This window comes from Xiphias gladius, chromosome 21 (genome assembly GCF_016859285.1).
Source record: "Xiphias gladius isolate SHS-SW01 ecotype Sanya breed wild chromosome 21, ASM1685928v1, whole genome shotgun sequence".
In the NCBI taxonomy this organism is placed as follows: Eukaryota; Metazoa; Chordata; class Actinopteri; order Istiophoriformes; family Xiphiidae; genus Xiphias; species Xiphias gladius.
The window spans coordinates 24432768-24454634 of NC_053420.1; the positions used below are offsets into that span (position 1 = coordinate 24432768).

At 40.7% G+C, this 21867-nt stretch overlaps 1 protein-coding gene across 1 annotated transcript; it reads right to left on the reverse strand.

Annotated features, from left to right (window-relative positions):
* Positions 1-1582: 1582 nt before the first annotated feature.
* tafa4b (TAFA chemokine like family member 4b) lies at positions 1583-21417 on the reverse strand. The gene is made up of 4 exons (XM_040115894.1): positions 21303-21417; positions 13429-13584; positions 3935-4059; positions 1583-1659 (listed from the first exon to the last, which is right to left on the reverse strand). Exons 1-4 carry the CDS (start codon positions 21415-21417, stop codon positions 1648-1650), a joined length of 408 nt encoding a protein of 135 aa, XP_039971828.1. The 3' UTR covers positions 1583-1647.
* Positions 21418-21867: the final 450 nt, after the last annotated feature.

The window sequence follows — 21867 nt, forward strand, 5'->3', positions numbered from 1 at the left end:
GCGGGCTTACCCCTGGGAACAATGACCCAACACATTCAAATATCAGAGCGGCAGACAGATACAGTTTGGGAAAGACTTGCTCTTCGATGTGTGTCTACGAGAGAAAAAAAAGGATTTGGAAGGCGTAGGAGCAAAAGGCTTCGCACTAGTACAAACAGCTGAGAAATCAAGATATACTGTGTGGGCCAGAGTGTGTGAAAATTATTGTAACTGTTCCATCTTCATGATATGCAATTTGACAGAAAAGAGAGAGAGGGACACGAAGCGAGGGACAGAGATTCAAGGAAAAGGGGAGTGTGAGAGGGAGAATGGACAGACATAATTGAGAGATTTAAGATGGTTGTTTGGGGCGCTATGCTATTGTACTCAGTGCAGTAATGATCAAGCCCTGTAAGGGAAAAAAAAAGATGTTTGCAGAGGGTTGAACAGCCATTATCTGTTGCAATTATTTCAGTATATCTCACTGAGGCATTGATGTGGAGGGGGATTCTGGAGGCAATCAACAGGCAATGTGCATCCAAAAAAGGTAGTTAAAAGACCCCCTATTCATGCAATTGTTTTATATTTACAGTGCTTCTAAAGATTAAGAACCTGAACATTTAGAGAGAGAAAGAAGAAAACATTTCCAATAAGGTGGAATAACAACATAAAGACAACTCATCCTCCGTGTTTGAACATTTTATGGGCCTCCTTTTAACAGTTAACATAAGAGATAACAGACTGAATATAATAGATGAAAGATATATCATTTTGAAGGCTGAGCTTGGTAATGTTTCTGGGCAAAAATGAGTCAGATGAATCACACTTTGCTAGTTCATATTGTACCAAGCTGTATGCAAGTGATTTTTAACCAATAACTACTCAGGAATAAAGGGGCTTGTTATATATATTTATCTACTTCAAGTTTCAGACACTTTACAAAATGCTCACCTTCAACTTCATGTGACATCCACAGCAAAAGATGGGAGATATCAAGAAAAACAAAACATCCCCAAACGGTTTCAACTAGTGCAAATATCTTACATGAATTTTTAATATGTTGTTATGAACCTACACTGCAATTCCTAATTAGAACTGCAAAATGACTCCCACAAAGCAGTCTTCATGGTAGTGATTTGACCCACAAGAGCAATTTGATGCTAATTTGCTATTTGCTAGTTATGAGCTGCTATCACTTTCATTTCTCCCAAAATCATCTCCACTGTCTCCAGTACAAGATCTACATATTGACAACAGGTCGGGACTGTATCCAGCAGCACTCTAAGCACAGCTTTTCGTTCGCACCTCACACGCATCCACAAAAGCTCTGTTGAAATATATATTTTGAAATGCTTAATCACTGTTTAAAATCAACCCTTTTTTGATCAATCCACACATTGTCCATTATTGGAAAATAAGAGTCCATTTGTGTCCAGATGTACCCTGGGTGTCCATGATTGTAGTCCACTGGTCTTGACCAGCATACTGTATATGCTTTACGTGTGGCTCCACATGGCCAAGTGTACATAGTTTGTGATGAGTACATTTTATCCCATTGTTTAATGATGGATAGCCTGACAGCAGTCCTTTCCTTGATATTTTTCCCCGTCGTACAGTAAATATGTGTGAGTCATCCATCCTTTTCCTCGTGGCTCAGTGGCTCTCTTGCTATCGTGTGACCTAAAAAAGAAACAATACCACAGATATGAGAAGAAAATCTGTGTCACAGACACATGTTATTACATGGAGTGACTCTGTGTCCCGCTTCAAGCACGCTGAACGAATGTGTCCATTTGAAAGAAACAATCAGGGTCAAAGGAGAATATTCCAAATCACACCATTTCTCTCGCTTTTTTTGGCTTGATGTCCTTTTCATTGGATTGAAGATGATTTGTTTGCCGTCAAGCTGGCTGATGGATTGCAGGGTACAACAGTGTCTCAACTGCTAAAGCTGGATTTCACATGTCTCGGAGCTGAAATGGTTTGTTTACACTTGGGCAGTAAGTTGAAGGCGTATAATTGGAGATGTAAAGAGCTTGTTTTCCATCAACAAACCCCACCAGATACTGTATGCTCATATATCAAAAATCCTGTTCTCCAGTTCCAGTTCCAGTCCTGCAAATTCTGTAAAATTTTATTTTACCATAAAGACAGATGTATGAAATGAGACATGTAGAGATATTTATCTTATGGTACCGTGTCTTTGCTGTTCCTTGTTTAACAGTGTTCCTGTGCCTCAGTCAGTAAATCTATGCATCTTTCTACAGCAAACCTACGCTGTGTGGGAGTGAAAGAGCCGGACAGATATAAATCATTGTGGTGAATGAGACACTAAGGTGGAGAAAGGAGGTCATGGGTAGAAAGAGAGACGCAAGGATAAAGAAGAGCGACAAAGAGAAAGCAAGAGAGCCGGGCCGTGCGAGCAGTTGCCAGGGAATTGATGTCTCATTGCAACTATCTCCAGTGACATCTGCCACCAAGTCTCTAAGTAACTGCTCCTCGGTCCCAAAGCCCCTTGCAAATGCACAATTTATGTCCACTGATGCAGTCAGCCATTGGTTCCTCATCAATCTCTCAGCTGATCGGCCGGTCAGACAGGTTGGGCGAGACAAAATAGAGAGAAAGGGAGAAGACAAGCGGAAGAAGAGAGATGGCAACATGCAACAGAATGAGGATAATTGCACCTATCAGTCCCAGAGTTGGTGTTAGGCCCAGTGTCATCAATTCCACTGCCTGTGACTGAGCCCAGCGGTGCCTCTGTTCCTCAGTCTATCCCACTCACCAATTTAATTATGACTCTTAATTGGAAAGCCTCTGTGGAAGGCCCCAGCCACAATGCATTCTAATGAATGCGACAGATGTTGTGCTGTTATGCCATCTCTCGAGCAATTACTCCTATGGCGCTTACCCCGCTTCCCTAACAACTGTCTCTCTTTTATATTTTTCACCTGTAAATAAACTGCACCTGCTCCATCCCACAACACAGACTCTGGCAGATACATACACACACCCCAGTCGTCAGTCCTGCAAATTAACTTTCTCACTTCAACAGTTTACAAAGGGCCATGAAGGATCCTCACTTAAATCAATTCATTTTATCTGAATAACATCAGTTTACATGGTATCACACAATGGTTGTGAGGGGTACAGAATGTACAGAGGTGTTGTGGGGTTTTTTTGTTTTTTTTCACTCTTGCCTGACGTGATACAGAGTTATAGCAGATTAACAAGTAAGGTTCACTGAGGGGCTTACTTGTTTATTAGCTTTGAATTTTGATTTTTTTTTTAATTTACTTTATTGGTATTTGAAATTAATGCTTAAATTAGACTGCACTCATTTTTGGGCATCTTGAGGATCCAAAGAACCTTTGTTTACAATATTATCTCTAATTTGCTTGGTAAGCACTTCTGAGTTCTTTCTTTTCTTGTACATTCATATACAGTATTAAAAATAGTAATAAAAGTCATCTAGTTGAACGTTTGTTTACCAGAAACTAATTGAGACAACTTTTTTCAGAAAAAAAAAAAATCTATTCAATTGAAGATCGAGGTCAATTCCGCTACATCAAATATTAGTCAAGCTGGAAGATGCCCAGTAATACATTTATTTATTCTTTCTGGACATCGTGGTGTTTCTCAGGGGATTTTTCAATGTGAATACTGATAAGGTTACATGCTTTGTTGTTACATACAAATGAAAAGATATCAAAGCCTCTGCAATAATTAGGCTTGGCTAGATATACAAGTAGGTGACACTGCAAGCACAGAAACCAGAAAAGGCAACAAATGCAAAGAAATACAAGCATGTGTGAGGTGACATGCATAAAATGTACATCAGTGTCTATAATTACACTGACTGACAGATGTTGGGCAGATAGAGAGGGACAGGGATGCAAAGAGGTAGGCACTTGCACATGTATACAAACAGACAAACAAAGACAGGCATTGTTCCCACCTTGGTGGTTTTGACTTTGTTGCCAGTGCTGCAGGACCAGCCAGTCAGGTCAGGCAGGACCTTACACTCCTCCCCATCCATACACGGCTGCATGTGGCACCACCACTTCTGAGCTACAATGGAGGCTGGAGCAGCCAAAAGGAGATTCAGAGGAAAAGAAAGACAGCAGCTTACTGAAATTATGATTGGATACAGAACACTGAATTAATGACAAAAGCCTAGAACAGGGTTATTACACACACTCCACTGCTATCTACACAGTGACAGGAAACATAGTAACTCATTAACTGTTGTAATTTACTGTACACAGCTGACATAAACAGTTATTTCAGAATGGCCAAAATAATTCGAATACCATTTTTACAATGAGAAAGTAACAAGTGTTGTCCATGATGCTGATCTTACAGCTGGGACTGCCGTGGCACATACAGAATAGCGAGAAGAGGGAAGCCAACGACATACTACCAAGTCTCTACAAAAAAAAATTCTCGCAGCTATCACAAGGCGTAAAGGTGAACACACTGTTATGATGCATGAGTTCAGTGGCAGTAAGCAGTTCTAAAAACCAATGGCTGTGTAATGGTCGTTAATGTGGCCATCATGGTGTCGACGACGGTCCTTTGCACTGCGAGAGTATAATCTGTTGTATGATTTTTCTCTTTGAAACTCATGTCTCTTTAATTTATTCAATGTTGTGAAAAACAAAATATAAAAAAGGGGCTTTTAGAGTTTGATTTTTAAAAAGATTGAACAAAATTTCCCTAATTGTATCTAAAATGAGAGAGAATGAAGTGATGATTTGCTGTATATCTGGGTGCAAGAAAACAGATAAGATCCAGCTTCAGAGTTTATCCAGATCTTTAGTTAATCTGAAACCCAAAGTTTTCTAACGTTTTCTAATGTTGACACACAAATCTTCCAGATCATCTGACCCACTGTTTAGACAGGAAGTGCGATAGCTGAGAATAACTCGATTCCCTCTCTCCAAATCCGTCATCCATCCTCCTGTCTCAAGTGTGGAGACAGGGAGGGATCAAAGAGTGCACACATCTCTCCAACTTCATTCAGTTGCCAGATTGATGGCATTTAGAAAGAAATTTTGATATCTGGTGACTATTGCTCCTAACAAAGGAAGGAGATGAGGTGGTATTGGCAGGAAAAAGGGTTTTCAACTGCATAATGCAAAAGAACATGGACAAATGCTCTCAAGCATCATGTAAGAAGAAAACACAGTGACTGGGGAGAGAGCGGGAGGAAGGCTAAATAATAGGTGTTCACCAAGAAAACAGCTTCGTAGTGAGGAAATGAGCAGCAAGGGGGAGCAGAGAGAGAGTGGTGGGAAGGAAGGAGGCCGTTTGCGGATGAAGATCACCGACTCCAGCAGAGAGAGAAGCAGATTAAACAAAGAGGACAGAGAGAAGAAGAGTAACGAACTGAAGCAGAGTGGAAAATAGGCAGCACAAATGCTACGTCAGGGACAGGAAAACATACAGTATAGCCAGAAGAAGGAAGCCAACGACATACTACCAAGTCACTAGAAAAAAAACTCTCACAGCTATCACAAGGCGTAATGGTGAACACACTGTTATGATGCATGAGTTCAGTGGCAGTAAGCAGTTCTAAAAACCAATGGCTGTGTAATGGTCGTTAATGTGGCCATTATGGTGTCGACGACGGTGCTTTGCACTGTGAGAGTGTTATTTAGAGCTAATGGGCATGGCCTGTGAGTGCTATTATGGAGTTAGTGTTCCCTGTAGCTTATCAAATACTACACTAGGAGGGCGGGACACATACGCACCTGCCTGTCCTGTCAGAAAATGAACATGGGCCGGTACATGGCCTGTGATGTCATGGATAATTCAGACGTTGGACAGCACTCAGAGACAAGTGTCAACAGGTCAATGATAAAGAAGATTACAGAGGTACTTACTGTGTGTGCAGTAGTTTAATTCTGAGATCATCACCTCTGGGACCATATTTTTCCATGCCCTTTTGTAGATGTGCAGAGCCTGGTGCTGGGCGTTAGTGGGATTCACACTATAACTATGAGGCCTTCAAGGTCAGCTACTGTATGGATGGCCTATAAAAGTCTCTTTTTGCAAGAGTGCTCGTTAAAATATAGCATCTGATTCCCACATCTTGAGCTCTACTTTAAATTAAAAGTTTGACATTTTAGGATAACATGCTGATTTGCTTTCTTGCCAAGAGTTTACATGAGAAGATTAATGTCACTCTCGTGTGTACGTTAAATTTGAAGCTACCGCCTTTACACTTTCTCGGCGCTATTTTTCACTACAATATTCAACAAGTGAATGCGAAAATGAACCCTTGACGAGTTCTTGAAATAGAAAGAGGGAGCATAATCTCCAGGTAAAACGTGTATAACCCATGGAGTACCTCTCAGCCTACCTACTCACATTGCATCAGTCTCATTAAGAGTCTACATTTATATTCAAAAAAAGATGCATATGCTAATTAAAAAAGGTTTACAGCGCAGGCATACATTTCATCACAGTTTCTATCAGCTCATTACAATGGAATATGCGCTTAGAATGGCTCCCTTTTAAGTTCCCTCTCAAACTTTCAGCACGGGATCAGCTGAGGGCAAATGTCTAGACAGTGCTTTGCTCAAGGTGCGGGTGATTAAGCAACACAGGGGACTGAGGCTATGTTATTCCCCATGTTCTTGTGTAGTCTCTGGGGTTCTCTAAATAAGGTCTGTGGAGTTTTCACACTATGAGGCTGCCTACAGCTCTGCCTCTCCTCCCACCGAGCACAAGGCGTCAGTCTAACACACACCTGATAAATGTCACTCATCATTCAGCCAGCTGTGGTTAAAGATTTTCATTTTTGTTTATTTGTGTGAGCAAGTATGTCGGCTGTATGAGCAATCGTCCCGACACAGCTTCTGCTCAATTTTTTTCCTGCACTGCCGCCTGCATTGTGATTGTAATGTTTGTGACATCAAGTGGACAAAGTCGAAACTGCAGGTCCCCTCATCCTCATTTTTACTTTACAGGTGACTTTACATGAACAAATAATTGTACAGTTCAGCCTCCTGTACCCACATATAAGCAGGTATGTTTAATTATTTAATACTTTTATGTATTTTTATGAGCCACATAACACTTTGAGAACGCATGCCATTTGCACCTCTGCAGGTATTTAACCCCCCCATGCAAAAACTGGTTGCATTACTTTAGCTGGAAGAAATGTCTCACATTTTTTACATACGTTTTCACCCAAATGTACACGCTGCTCTCCCAAGGAGAAAAAAAAACAGGCTTAAATCTGTGAATGTACATGATTTTTTTTTTTTAACACCCTGAGGCGGGAGATGTGAGATCACCTCAGCCAGCTAACTGTACCACCCAACAATGACAAGGGAAATGTATTTCATGTGATTAAATCGAGAAGGTACCAGGTTCAAAGGGACGTGCCTCACCTCTAACCCTTTCATCTATAGTCAGTCAAGTCACATGATAAAGAATAATAGATTAGCCTTTGATATAAAAAAAAAAAACTAATCCAATGACAACACATCCCATTGTTTCATTCAAATGTAGCCTCTCTGATGTAAGGCAGGGCATACTAATACAATATGTGCACTCTTGCGTGTGTCTTTTAGAGTGATTGCCCATTAATACTTTACAAAGGCACTGCCTGAACTCACTCAGTGGAGCAACACAGACTGTGATGGGGAGGTTACTTTTACTTTGCATGCCTGTGTGTCTGTGTATTTGCATGTGTGCACGTTATACAGCAGAAGCCTTTGTGTGTTCGCATGTACACGAAAGCAATCCCCACTGTGCTGTAAGAGTCATGCGTAAAAGCACAATCACAAGCAGTCCTGTGCCCTTGCTCCCAGATCATTACTTTTTAAAGGGAATATGATGTACCTTCACACAAACACAAACACACACAAACACATAAGAAGTTGGGGGCGGGCCCAGAGGTATGAATACCCTCAGGCATTGTAACTGTTCCACTCAGTGATCCTGGAGTGCAGAAGCAGATGGAGAGAGGCATCCATCTCTTTCTGCAATGATTTACTAACACACTGTATCTCTGTTGCCCCGGCTCACACAGGTATGCATGAGGAGAAAACACAAGCTGAAAGTGAAGTGGAAAAACTGTCAGAAAAAGATTATACACGGTGAACAGTTGCACGCACACACATACACGCACACACTCACAGGAGCAGAATGACAAAATGACACAAGCATGACAATATGGAGCAGATATTACAGTAAACAACAGCATGTCGATGTGTGCTGAAACACTAAACTTGATTTCTTTGCCCCGTAATGAAACACAGTTTGTCTGTCACCACATCTCACATCAAACTAAATCCACTCATCCACCATTTTTATCACATCACTGTGTTCTCTGTCTTTCTCCAGCGCCAAACGCGCTTTAATGGCAGGATCTGTGGGAAGATTTAAAGTCCATTTTTTTCCTGTAACCCAGAGCGTCCCAGATGCGCACGCAAAAAAATACAGAAGTGGAAAGTTTTCAAGTACATTTGGTCGAGTACTCTGCACAAGCACAATTTTTTATTTTAAATTACGAATTTTCTTTATGTGCAAATTTCTACAAATCACAGAGGTTCATTTAATGTGACAGGTTGTTAAAGGTTAAATGACACAACAGTATATAAATTGGTTCCATTTAATTCTGTATGTATCAGCTACAATATTAAACCGCTCCATACAACGTATTGATAATTGGCATTGATAATTTGATGCTGTGAAAGGGGTTATTCCTCATATTGACTAACTTTACATTTGAAACCCTTGCACAATGTGAAGTTAATACTTATATACTTACATTTACGTGAAATGTCGAAATCAAGGCTTTAACTGGATGAGGAATATTTTTATTGTTGTATTGATAATTATATTACCCAAGTAAAGGTTCTGAATACTTGTTCAAATAATTCACAAGTACACAGCAAGAAACAATAACCCACACATTGTACAGGAGGAGAGCTTTCTATTAGAACATTGTTCAGATTTACATTCATTCCCTTGAGGTGCACACAAACCCGAACCAGAACCAAAACACTTTCCTAACTAACCCTATGAGCTTAACTAAGCTTGGCAGAACCACAATTGAGACAAATATATTTGATTTATCCTGAATCCTACTGCAGTAAAACCAAACAGTGGAGACGGATTTTGTCTGCACTAAGAAAACCACTACGTTCTTCAAAATTTGTCCCAAAATGTGCAATCTATGAGAATCAGACACACACGTGGACCCAGTGCATTTCTCCCGTAGAGGAACAGAAAAAAACAGATTAACCTCACGGCCTCTATTTACCGCCTATTATCAATTCTGCCTCTGAAATCTCCTCACACTAAGATTTAGATTTTTACAAATCACCTTAGCATTTGAAGCACTGGCTCTTCATTCACACACAACACTACCACCACTAATTGTAATAGAAAATAAAAAAACAAGAAGAAGTGGCTTTCATGATTAATGAAAAAAAAAGTCAAGGAAAAAATACTGTGAGGAATGGAGTTCACTTGAAAAAGTTAGTCTCACAGTAATGGGCCCCACCGTGCAACAGCCAGTAATGGGACCTGCTTCCATTTACTCCTCTTTCAGCTGGCATCAATAATGTAACTCCATTTACACTGTGGCTTTTCTACAAAGGCTGGCTACTGAGAGGGGGTCTCTCTTTCCATCTGTGCTCAAGCCTAAAAAGGTGAGAGGAGCGCGAGTGGGTGTGTGTGCGTGGATGTGTGTTTGTGTGAGTAAAACAGTGCTGGATGAGGTGAGATCTGTTGTAACTGTGAACTCAGAGGTCAAGCGTGACTCCTGAGGTAAGCGCTGCTGAGCACCGGATTTGGAAGTGAGAGGTGGTGCGACTCAGAGGTGAGATCTGAATAGGAAATTAGAAAAACCTCATGACTAGTGTGATCTGAGCAATGTGTGTGTGTGTGTGTGTGTGTGTGTGTGTGTGTGTGTGTGTGTGTGTGTGTGTGTGTGTGTGTGTGTGTGTGTGTGTGTGTGTGTGTGTGCGTGTGTGTTTGTGTGTGTGTGTGTGTGTGTGTGTGTGTGTGTGGCTCTGTGTTTTCAGAGGGAGAAAGAGAAGAAGTGATTGTGACAATCAAAAAGAATTGATTTCAGTAACGCAGTAATAACTGTCAGTATATCAATTTCTCATTAGTGTCATTCTTTCCTTTTAGCAAACTAAAAAACTCTGCTCTTTGAAGTGCACAAACAAAAGCAGAGCATCAGAGCAATGCCTATTCTGAAAGCTTAGCAAAGTTTCACGATTCCTTATGCATCCCAGCTTTCATTACAATCCCAATCCTCTTTGCTCTGGTTGCCTGATTTTATCATTATCAAGCGATTGTTCCCATCTAGGAACTCATCAAAGAGGTTAAACAAAATATCTACTTTTTTTATTGGGTGAAAATTGTGTTGAAATGAACTAGCGGGTATGTTTTTGACCGAGTCATTTGAATGGGAAAAGCACCGTCTACTGGCCACATGGAGGCATAGCAACACAATGGGTGTAGTCAGAAGTAATTCACACTGCCATGCAAACACGTGAGATTTGCTCGTTTCATTTCAAAGGAATAAAATGACTCACTAAGAAAAATAAAAAGCAAGCGAAAGGGACAGTGAGGGTGCAAATGAAAAACAAAAATGAATGATAGTAAATTAACTCTAATGTTGTGTTTGGGGTCCTGGAGACCCTGGGCCCTCGTTAAAATCACAAAAACATACTTAACATTATTTTATCAGCCAGATATTTCATAACCTTCTTAATTTAAAATACTTTTTGTCTTGTTTGTACTTATGTATTGTTTGTATTTGTGTACTGTGTTCTATGAGCCAAATATACCTTTAATAAACTATTTTTATTATCAATAATAATAATAATAATAACATTTTGAGTGATAGAAATTTGCTATAGCCCAGAGCCCAGCTGTAAATTATGGTTAAATGCAATGGATTTTTATATGCTCTGTATTTGAGAAAATTTTTTACACAGTACTGTTCCTCTTAAATCCCAAATAACTCCATTATGATCTCTGTTATTGTGGTTTTACAAAAGTTTGTTCATAAGAGGTTTAACTGGGAGTTGGACCTATCTGGGGTCTAACTGACCCAAAACACAAGCCTCTTGATAATTACCATATCGTTCAGTTACTGCATTAGGAGGATAATGTGCAATTGCTTTATTTTACTATGGCAACCAAACCAAAAACAGTAAGTCAGATCAAGTTCAGAGACCGAGAAAAAACATCAAATCATCTTTGTCCACACAACTCTTCAAAGGTTCTATCTGTGTGAGTGAGGAATCAGTTTCCATCTCCCCCGGTTGACACTAACAGTTTGAATAACCCCTGTGCTTCGGAGATTCACTGGCACCACTCACGTATGAGACAACTATGTATTTTGCTCGGGTAGGGGGCTAATACAGCGTGATTGGATGGCATTGGCTGACACACTGCATGTGTGTGTCGGTGATCTCAGCGGAGCATCTGTGGATGATAGGGGTCAGTGACACTGTTTGTTTCTTGCTGGGCAGGAGCTCTCAGAGCGGACAAACGGGTGGAACAAAGGTCTAGGAAAATGACCCGCAGCTTTCATCTGTCTATCGTCGCAGCACTCACACATACACAGCACACATTAACACGCACAAATACATGCTGTGTATGTGTGAGCAGAATTCTCGGGATAATTAATGATCTGCTCTGTTTTTTTCTCCACAAAATACATATTACATGTATTCTTTAATTATTGACTCCAAAACAACATCATGGTTTGATGTGATGATTTCTCCCAAAACTTACCTCTTGCCAGGGTTTGGGCTATCACCCAGATGTTATTTCCTGACCTATAAAAGTTATCGGAAGAAAATACTTCCTCTATCACCATCTGTCGAATACTCTAGTGGCCCGACTAGATATGAAATGGAACGCTGTCCTAAATAAAATCAGTCTTTTTAAACTGCAGTTTAAAATTTCCAGTCTAGAGGCCTGGCCAACAGCTGTCGTATATTTGCTTGTCCTCTCATACAGCACGGGGGAATAAGGAAGGCAAGGAGACACAGTTGGCTGGGCTCCCATTACCTGCATTAGTGGCTTTAACCTTTCATGTTACATGATCACCCCAGGACATGATGAACCGCAGACCGTTGGACTAGCAGGGCAGAATTATACAGCTTGACGAGGTCCCAAGTATACTCGAAAACATACTATTTAATCCCATTCTCAAAGATGCTCCCTTGTATGAGTGGCATTTTGAAACATGAAAATAACTTTCCAATGAACTGTGAACTGTGACTACAAAGAAGATTATGGTTGAAATGTATTCATGGTCTCAGTTTTCAATCATGGATATTGCTAGTGCCAATGTTGAGACATCTTATTGTCACTTTCTTTTAACATTTGTTCACCTTCTCCCTATCTCGCCCCCAGCTTATTGTGTGTGTGATTCTTAAGAGGGATAGAAAGGCCAGGCGTCATTTTTCCATCAGCCTTACCTGCTTCCAACCACCTTTAAAAGGCTTAGCTATGCTTGTGCGAGAAGTAGAGCAGTGTTTTCTTGTTTGTATATTTTAAAAAATAATTTATTTTCACACAGAATCCAACCTGTAAGGATTTTAGCATAAACACAACCTATTACTCTTTCCTGCAATGAACTTGTTTATTTATGTTACTAATCTCTCAAAAAGAATCTGCTAACGATCTGTCTTAGGTGAGACGTTTCATGTAGCGACTTTGATCATGCAAGACGGTTGAAAGCATTTTTTAGCCTCTTTGACCCTATCCGATTCAGCAGCCCTCAATCATTATAAAAACAAGTTGTGCAGCCAAGCACTGTCTAAATGTACAAAACCTTATTTTGAATTCCAGTCATGTTCCCGAGGTTTCCAAAAGAGATCAAATAGGTGTGGCAGAATTGGAGACCCTGCTGCAGAGTTGTGGGGAAATGTGTATAAAATAATGCACAAGACATCTCGGATATTTCTCTTTGATTTAATGATGCTGCCATGAAATCATAAAATTTTGGCTTTGAATGATTTTCTGACTGCAGGTGTCATGTAGTTTTAATGAAGCCTCGAATGGGTTCATACTGAATATACAGTATATTTCCATACAGTGTGGAATCTTCACATAATGACCAGTACACCCAGACTGTGGTGTGGTGGTCAGTGAGCAGCTCTACTAGAGTGACTGTCACGCAGGGAAAGTTCTCCTTTAAACTTCTGTGTGTTGCAGCAATTTTCCCTCACAGAAATACAAATTGATATTTTACCGTAAGATGAATGTACATGGCGGCTCCCTTCCCTTTTACGAAATGATGACTGATTGTGTGGCTAAATTTGCATCTTTTGGAAATGATGCTTGAAACTGGTCATAAAGAATATTGAGGCTGTGGATTATGGGGCTGCAAATGCTACACTAGGATATATGAATATACACATTCACGCACAGAGACGCACAGGCTTGTGGCGTTTGTACCTTCCACACATGACGGTCTGGCTCTGGTGGTGCCAGCAACCTGCCCCGGGAAACAGGAACACTTGACAGTTTGAGAGCGCTCCTCAATCTTATTCTTATTACAGCAGCGATGGACGGCCACCACCTCACATGTCCCCTGCTTCACCTGGTATGAGACTGAGAAAGAGAAAGAGAGAAAGGAGAGGATAAGGGGATTATTTGCTTAAAATTCATAGACTGTAAAAGGTGGCTTATTGGTATTTTGACAGTTTGTTGTTGCAAAAACTGTAGTCTAAATTCAAATAAATTTGTTTTGCAAATAACAATGAAATATACACCACAACAGCCTCTCTGAAGATTAAACAAATCTGCTGCTATAAACTCCTGATTTTATTCCAGCCAGATACTCTTTGATTCATAAATAAACACTCTTTAGCGATACTTTGCTTTTATTCTCAGCCGAGTGCCCTCATTAACTTCGTCAGAGGGGCAGCTCTGTTGTTGTCATTTTGTGCTGGAGCAAAAAAAAATGAGAGCAAGACATGTTGAAAAAATAATCATTTCTTTGGACTCGTTTCAGACAAAATAAACCACTTGATCTAAGCAAAGAACAGACATGCACATTTTATGAGGGAGTCATGTGGTGGAGCAACCCACTAATAGAACACACTTAAATCATTATGGTTTTTGGCCAGACCCCTCTCTAATGGGTGTATGTGTGCATATGCACTTGTACGTATACAGTATACACTGTACTATAAGTGAGTGTGTATGCAGATGGGTGCACGTGTGCACCTTTATTCACATGTACCTGCATATGCCTTTGTCATTTCTGTGTTTGTGTGTATGAGTGTTGGCTCTATGCACTTGCGTGTGTGTGTGTGTTCCTGAAAGTCATATTTTATACAAGGATAATTGCTTTTCACCTGACACCACCATCACACAAACAGCGTCTAATCTCCCTTGATTATCTTCACACTTCCCTGGGGACCTTGGTCTGGTTAATCATAACATTCTCCTGACAGTAATGGGACAGAAGGTAAATTTTAACCCAAAGCTTTCTGCCCATTGGCAAAATGTGTCTTTATGCGTGTGTGTAATGTTACTGAAACAATATGCTTTTAATCAGAATTATTTCTGTTCAATTAAATTCTTTCAAATCTCCCCCTTGATTATCTTGCTCCTCCTGAGGGAAATGCGTTTTGTTAAACAGATCAGCAGTCTCCAAATGCTAAAAGATAAATATGGCTTCATACTGATAAAAAGAACCTACTGGGACATTCACATATGGAGCAGTTGACTTCTTGACGTCATCACATCAGCCTCACATGCATGAGGATGCTTTGAGGATAACGTGGGTACAGGCTTATGTTGTATGTTAATGTGTAGAAATGTGTCCTGCATAGTGTCTAAGCAAATGTTACATTTCACTCCAGCACATTCAACTCGTGAATCTCTTAGCAGGTAGGGTTTTTGTGGACACCTAAAGGAAAACAGGGTAACCACAAATGTTGGGTAAAATGTTTAGTAAATCTAATCTTGCTTATGGCTTCTGAACGGATTCCAGCCGCCTTATCTTCGCTCTCAAAGCTTGTTGTGCACTCCTGTGAGTCTATGGCACCGTTTCCCGAGCACAGCAAACCCTGCTGGCGACATTACTACCTATAAGCCTCTTTACAGCCCTGGAAAAATCTTGGTTATACTGTACCGTAAGCCCCGATTTCATTTTGGTACGTGACTTTACCCAGACTCCAAAACTTTTCATGCTCAGCTGAATGAGCTTTGCAGGCAGACACAAAAGTGTGCACACAAACACGCAGACACACACAGCTGCAAACACACAAACACAACACAATACACACTCTGTAGAGGGTTCCATTTCTGCAGGCCACGGCCCCTCTCATCCTTTCTGATTTAAAGTTTGTTTGTTCTCTCCTCCAGAGAACCCCATCAATGATCCCTGGCTCTCTGAGGGCGCCCCTCCGCTATCATCCCTCCACTTTCATTTCCCTCACTCCTGTCTTGGCTCTCCTGAGGCTGGAGCAGCTGCCAGATTACCCCACACAAACACACAGTCATGCACACATAGCCATATAACCCATATCTACTGATAGAAATCTAGAATAGAATAAAACAGAGCAGAACTCAATGGGAGAGAAATATCAGTAAAGCCCTGATTATAACTGTAATAATCACATTTTAAGCACTGATGAAAAAAAATTGAAAGTCCAATTCAAATACAATAAAATTAGCCTTTTAATCAGACTCGTGCCCTCATTATCATTACTGAAAATGAATTCCACTGTGTAGAGCGGTGACTGGGTAAAACTGGTCAATCGGCTGGGCTCCATCTCAGAAACAGGCAGCCTATTAGTGAGAGAGCGAGAGAGGGAGAGAGTCACACAGGAGGAGGAGAGGCAGTGTCACAGGCAGCGGAAAGAACAAAGAGCAGCTCGCCTCCTGCTGGCATAATGAGGTCAGAAGGTTCGGAGGTCTGCATTGTTTATTGCCTACATCAGGCTGTTTGTATTTTAAAGCTGTGACGCTTCTACGGTGTGTGTGAGCAGTGGAAGATAAACCCACCTGAACATCATTTATGCTGCTTTTTTGAGTCTGCCCGGGTTTGCACCCTGATTAAAATCTTACATACATATATTAATGTATCTGAGGTAAATTCAGACTGGTTTAAGGACGTGTCTACATTTTTCTCTCAAAGTGTTTTTCTGCTATTTAAAGAGGACAGACTGGAAGGCCTCTGTTGGGTTTTCTCGTGTTTTACTGTTGCAGCTTAATGGAAAATATTTTAAAAGCTTTTCTTTCATGGTCAGTTCAAAAGGACACTCAAGCCAATTTCAGTGTGTTTCAGATGCTGCTGGTGCAGCCTTCATCAGGGAACAGCACAACAAATGTGATGCAGAAACACACTGGTGATGATTTGTTGCCTTGAAACTATCATTAAGTGGAATAAAATAATGAATAAAATATGACAATAATGTGGTTCTTTTGGCAGTATCTCCGAAATGTGAAGGAATTCACTTCATTAAGATTTATATCACACTGAAAAGTTATAGTAAATCATATCCTGCAGGTGAAAAAGGCTGTAAAAAAAAAAAAAAAAAAAAAACGGGAAAGAGTTGACAATACATGAAAGCCTTGTTGGTTTTTGCTCTCAGCTCCTGAATCAAGAGCAAAGTCAAACAATTTGACTGTGAAAAACTGTCTTAGGGTCAGTGGTGAGGTGACAATATTTCTATGTGGTGTCACAGAAATGTGATTAAAGAAGATAACCATGGTGTAAGCAGTAACAGAACAGTCTTAGTAACAGTACATTAGTGTTCTATATCAGTGGCATCCTGACCTTTATTGTATTGCTTACCTTTATTTTTATTCCTCTAATAATGTGAAGTTGGCATTTTCTCCTAAGCAGAGAAAGGTTGATCATGCTACACCAGTGATAATGTGCTGGAATAGGTCACAATATTGAATTTCTGAAAAATATAATAAAATCAGGTGGACAAGTGTATATGCGCTTGAATTCTTGTACTGAAATATTTGTCAGCTTGTAAGTGTGGGCCTGTGTCTAAGCAGAAATATACATCTTTGAAGGTATCTATGATTTATACCCTTGAGCATCCAAGGTATTTAATCAATAAACAGAGGTTAGAGATTACAGACAAAATCTATTTAATGTGAGAGAAATCAACTCAAAACCATCCGACCTTGTTGCCCAGAAAAAAGAGCTGTAAAGCAATTTCTTTTTTTTATTCCAAACACCTTTGTCTATCATGATATAATGATATATGTTGCATAATGTGTCAAAATTGTCTCAGTTTTCAAATTGCTGCAGAAATTAGTGTGTCTTATGTGTCTTATGTGTCTTATAGAACAAACTGTTCATAAAAGTTTCATGGTTAGTGCAACAATACTGAACTATATAGGAATCTATCAACATGAGAACCTTATGATTTTCGGTAGCAGAATGTTTTCAAAAGATGTTCATTGCTCCAGGAGTAAAAAGCATAGAGTCAGGTCAATATCTACACTAGCTGTGAGCAAAACCAACTATAAATTGTAACCGTACAAAACCAAGAAGTCTGAATTTAAATAATACAAAACCAGGACAAGTACCAGGCATCAGAAAAGTGGTCAGGAGGGCAGACTGAAGTACCTCAGCTCCACTATGAGCCCTCTCAGCTTTGCGTTGCCTCAACCAACCCCTGTTCAGAGCGCTGCAGCCCTTCACCCCTCATCTGCTTAAGATTCATGTGTTGAACAGTCACCCTCCAGCTCTATACACATAATAACAGTGTATCTAATGTCTCAATGTTGCCTTTAAACCATTCTGTTATGGCCATCTCAATGTAATAGAGCCTAGCACACGCTGTGATGAAAAGACTTCTCAAGCATGGCTAAATGCTTCTATTCCCGCGGCAGGCAGAAGGGAGGTAGGGTGGTGGGGGGTGGCAACAGTAGCTGGGCAGCCAACAAACCAAGCTACCTTGAACTGATGGGTTAGCCAGGCGATTGATGTATTCTGACAGACACAGGCAAGCAGGAACACTGTGCAATTTATCAAAAGGCTGTGTTTTTCCCCTGTCAATATCTGACAACCATGTCCACTGCTATGAAAGGCCAGACATCTGGCAAATCTGTTGGAGGCGGCAAAGTCAATGTAGAGGGAACATACTGTACGTCTCTGCTCAAACCCACTGCTAAGTTTCTAGGCGGCACGATTGCAATGATCAGTTGTGTGGAACACGGTGAGAATGATAAATATTCCCAAATCCTCTCTAATATAAAGCAACATGTTCACATACTACACCTAGTTGCTGAATCTCCTGATGTTCTTCTTTTTCAACTCTAACCCTTTCTCCTTTTTTTATTCATTTGCACTCTCTAAGCCCTTGGATCGCTCTTTGCCCTTCCTTCCCCTCCTACACACTCCTCAATTGCTCATTGTCCTCCTTACCTTGGTCCAGCAAGCCCATCAATCCTCCTGACATTATCAGTGTTAAACAGGCCCATGTCAGGCCTCACCCGGCTTCATGCTAATTATCATAATAGCTGGCTGGTACGGCTGAGTACTCAGGTTTAACAAATCTATTCCCAATAAAACCCCTTCGCTGAGACCTTGCTAGAGGTGTTTTTTTAAGGAGACATCTTATAAGCAGCCTTAGATAACACAGACTGGAGCCGAGTATATGTACATATATATCTATGCATGGACACACATATACACATAGATGTAGTGTAAGATGTGTTTATAACAAACTTGCTTATATCTAAAGCATGACCATGACAAAGGCCTTGAAAGTGGCCCTTCTCATGCAGAAATAGCTGGGTATGCCGTTCCTCACATGAGCCAAGGTGAACACAGGAGGTCCCACAAACGCTCCATGAATTCATTAAGAAATGTCCCTTTCTGGGAATGTAAGTTATCTTTTGTGATCAACAGTATGTTGAAGCAGGGATTAGCAATAAAAAAAATATTTGGTTTTCTAATGGTAACAAGTAACTAGCTGTGGAAAGTTGCCATACCAACTACTGGTCTCAGTTCTGCACGCTAGTAACTGAACCTTTGGTCTCAGGTAAATTCCTTTAGGCATTCAAAAAAGAAAAGAAAGAGGGCATATGAGAATTTCAGTGCGATTTCATTGTCGAAATGCAGGAGAAACTTGCCAAGAAGCAGATTCAAAAGAACAAAGTGAGTTGTTTTACCTGCAATTAAGTATGATGTTTCATCAAGAAACCACACATAAGTTTGGAGTGCATAATTATTTGTGTTGCACTACCTTGACAGCCCCTGGAATGTAATGACCTCTGCTTATGAATTGATCCTTGTAACTGTTATGAAATACAGCGCAGGACTAAATGAATAGCAATAAAGATCTGATAGGTGTGTTAGTTTGCATGTTTTGCAGTAGGTTTCAATATTTTCTACACAGCTTTGCTCTACTTGTGAGAGGGATAACTGCGAAAATGGCAGTTAGAGTAATAAAAACGTTAGCTGATCATTTTTGAGGGCTGAATATTTCAGTTTTAAGATATGAACCTGGATAATCATTTGGTCTGTGTTATTAACTGCTATTATATGGGCATTCAGGACTGAGCAAGGACTGGACCTGTAGGAATTTTTCCTGGGCAACAGATTTCTACATCCTTCAATGATTTGCTGAATGTATTTCTGTTATAAAATATCTATTTGTTATCTTAAAAGGGATGCTAAACCCCATAGCTATTTGCCAGTAAATGCCAGACAATAGGGGCCATAAAATGTAAGTATACACGGTATATGGGGGTTATATGGTTTCCTAAGTTTACTTTTTTATTCACACTTTTAAAGATGTATCCAGTACTTGCCATCTGTATCTTTTATACCCATCAGAGTGCTGCTATGAAATAAAAAAGAAAGCAGATGGTATTTTTTTCCAGAATTTATTTAAAGTGACAACTGTCAGTCACATCATGTCTGCATGGTTAGTTGACATTCATTCAACCTATTCCCATTATGAATTTGTTTTTGAGGTTAGTTTCTGTGAAATGACAGATTGCCTTTGCAAATGACACTGAGCAAATGAGGCTAAGATAAAAACATATTTCTAGAGGAGCATTTTTTGACTTCTAGAGCCACCATGTGGCAGCGAATGGTACATCACCAGAAACATGGATCAAACAAATGCCTCACTGACCTGCCAACAAAACAGCACTTAAGTAGAAAACACAGGAAACGTATCTAGCAGACATAATGTACAGCCAATTATTTTTCAACCTCAAACCGCTGTGTGTGTGTGTCTTTTTGGTATTCACCGCCAACACGTCTTAAACTTCCACCAATTAAAGTAAACCCTCTAATAAAAAGCACCAGTCAGAATGGGAAAGAGTCATCTTGTTTCACAGTGCAAGTGAAATAAGAAGGGGGTGGGTATCCAAGCTGACCTTCACAATACACAGGGCCTGCAATTAGTAGTGTCCCTGCCGTAAGCAGCCTGCCTCTCCTCCATCAAAAAGGAAACTAACACCATCACTCACTGCACAGACTGGGTGCTGGTAGCATTGCTGTGGCACATAAAGGTCACCTTGCAAAACATGAGATAATTAAGGAAATTGTCATAATTATGTTCGAGTACGAGGTGACTTGGGAGGTTGTCGCTAACAAATCCAGGCGCAAGATCCTTTGTGACTCAGCGCAACTGTCCCTGTAGCCAGCCCCAGTGAAATATTAATAAGACTGTATTGGTCATTTTTGGGTTGGTGGGAGGCCTGTCTCCATGATTTATGGAAATTAAAGGTAGAGAAGAGATTTAGCTTTTGGGCCTAAATTAAGTCAGCACTGGCAATGGTTTTCGTTTTTCATGGATTTCTTAGGGAATAAGTGAAGTGGTGCCTTGGTGGGGGGGGGCTGCAGAGCTATGCATATTAATGTAGACATTGGCAATTATGAGCCTGAGGATTAGAAGTCATGAGCCAGCATGGCATCCTCTAGATGAGACGTACACTTTATTTCAAAGCAAACCCAAATCACTAAGAGTCAGGCTGCTTGCACCAACACCACCAAGTGCTGAATGTCTGCAACCACTCTGAATGGATCAGATCACACCCACACTGATCTATTTGTGTTGACAGCCCCTGACAGCTTAAGTGCCATTTGTATCTGTTGGGGCTCGATCATTCAAACAGGGGCGTGTTTGCATCCAAGCCCAAAACGAGGTCTCGTCTAGATTACATTCTGTCACACTGAGGGACGGAGCAAATTGTCCCCATTCAGCCCCCTCCTCCAGGATGGGGATGGCACAGTCAGCGACAGGCTCAGGGAGCATGTGTTGTACCTCTGCAGTGACAATGTAATTAACCTCTCATGGTGGTGGAAGTGGGGTTCAGAGCGAGACCTGGTGTACCTGTCGGTCCCCGGTGGTTACGGTTGCCAGCAGACACCGGGTCAACGCAGAGCATCACCAAGGCAACGAGGAAGGCCACCTGCAAAGGCCAAGCTGACCTCGCCCACAGTTTCATCCTGAGAGAGGGACAGAGGAGAGAGAGGGGCAAAGAGAGAGCAAAAGGGGAGGAAGAGGAGGAAGAGAGCATGAGAAGTGGTTACATACCCCCCCACACACACACACACTAAAAAAAGGTAGGAGGCAGAACAGCACAGCAAACAAAAAATTTGCTATTCAAAAAATCAAAAACAATGTGACAGGTGAGCCAGCAAAGGTCATAGGAGAAAAAATGACAACCTGGGGAACAGACTAGACCTGAGGAAAGGTTTCTTTCAGCACAAACACACATACTGTAGGCAGAGTGAGAACAGCTAACACACCAGCTGTACCAATATGCTGCCAGCTCCCCTTTACGCCTATTAGTATTGCATTAGGATTAACTCTTCCAATTTTCTTCTGGCTCCAGACAATTACAAAAAAGTTGACTTTATGAGTCGCCACAGGTTACAATAAAAGTAACATGAGG

Bases quoted from the DNA above. Each gene is read 5' to 3' on its own strand.
- tafa4b (XM_040115894.1), bottom strand. From the start codon at position 21,417: ATGAAACTGTGGGCGAGGTCAGCTTGGCCTTTGCAGGTGGCCTTCCTC. The intron at 13,585-21,302 runs GTACACCAGGTC...TCTCTTTCTCAG, and splicing joins TAACCACCGGGGACCGACAG to TCTCATACCAGGTGAAGCAG. The intron at 4,060-13,428 runs GTACAAACGCCA...TGGCTGCTCCAG, and splicing joins CAGACCGTCATGTGTGGAAG to CCTCCATTGTAGCTCAGAAG.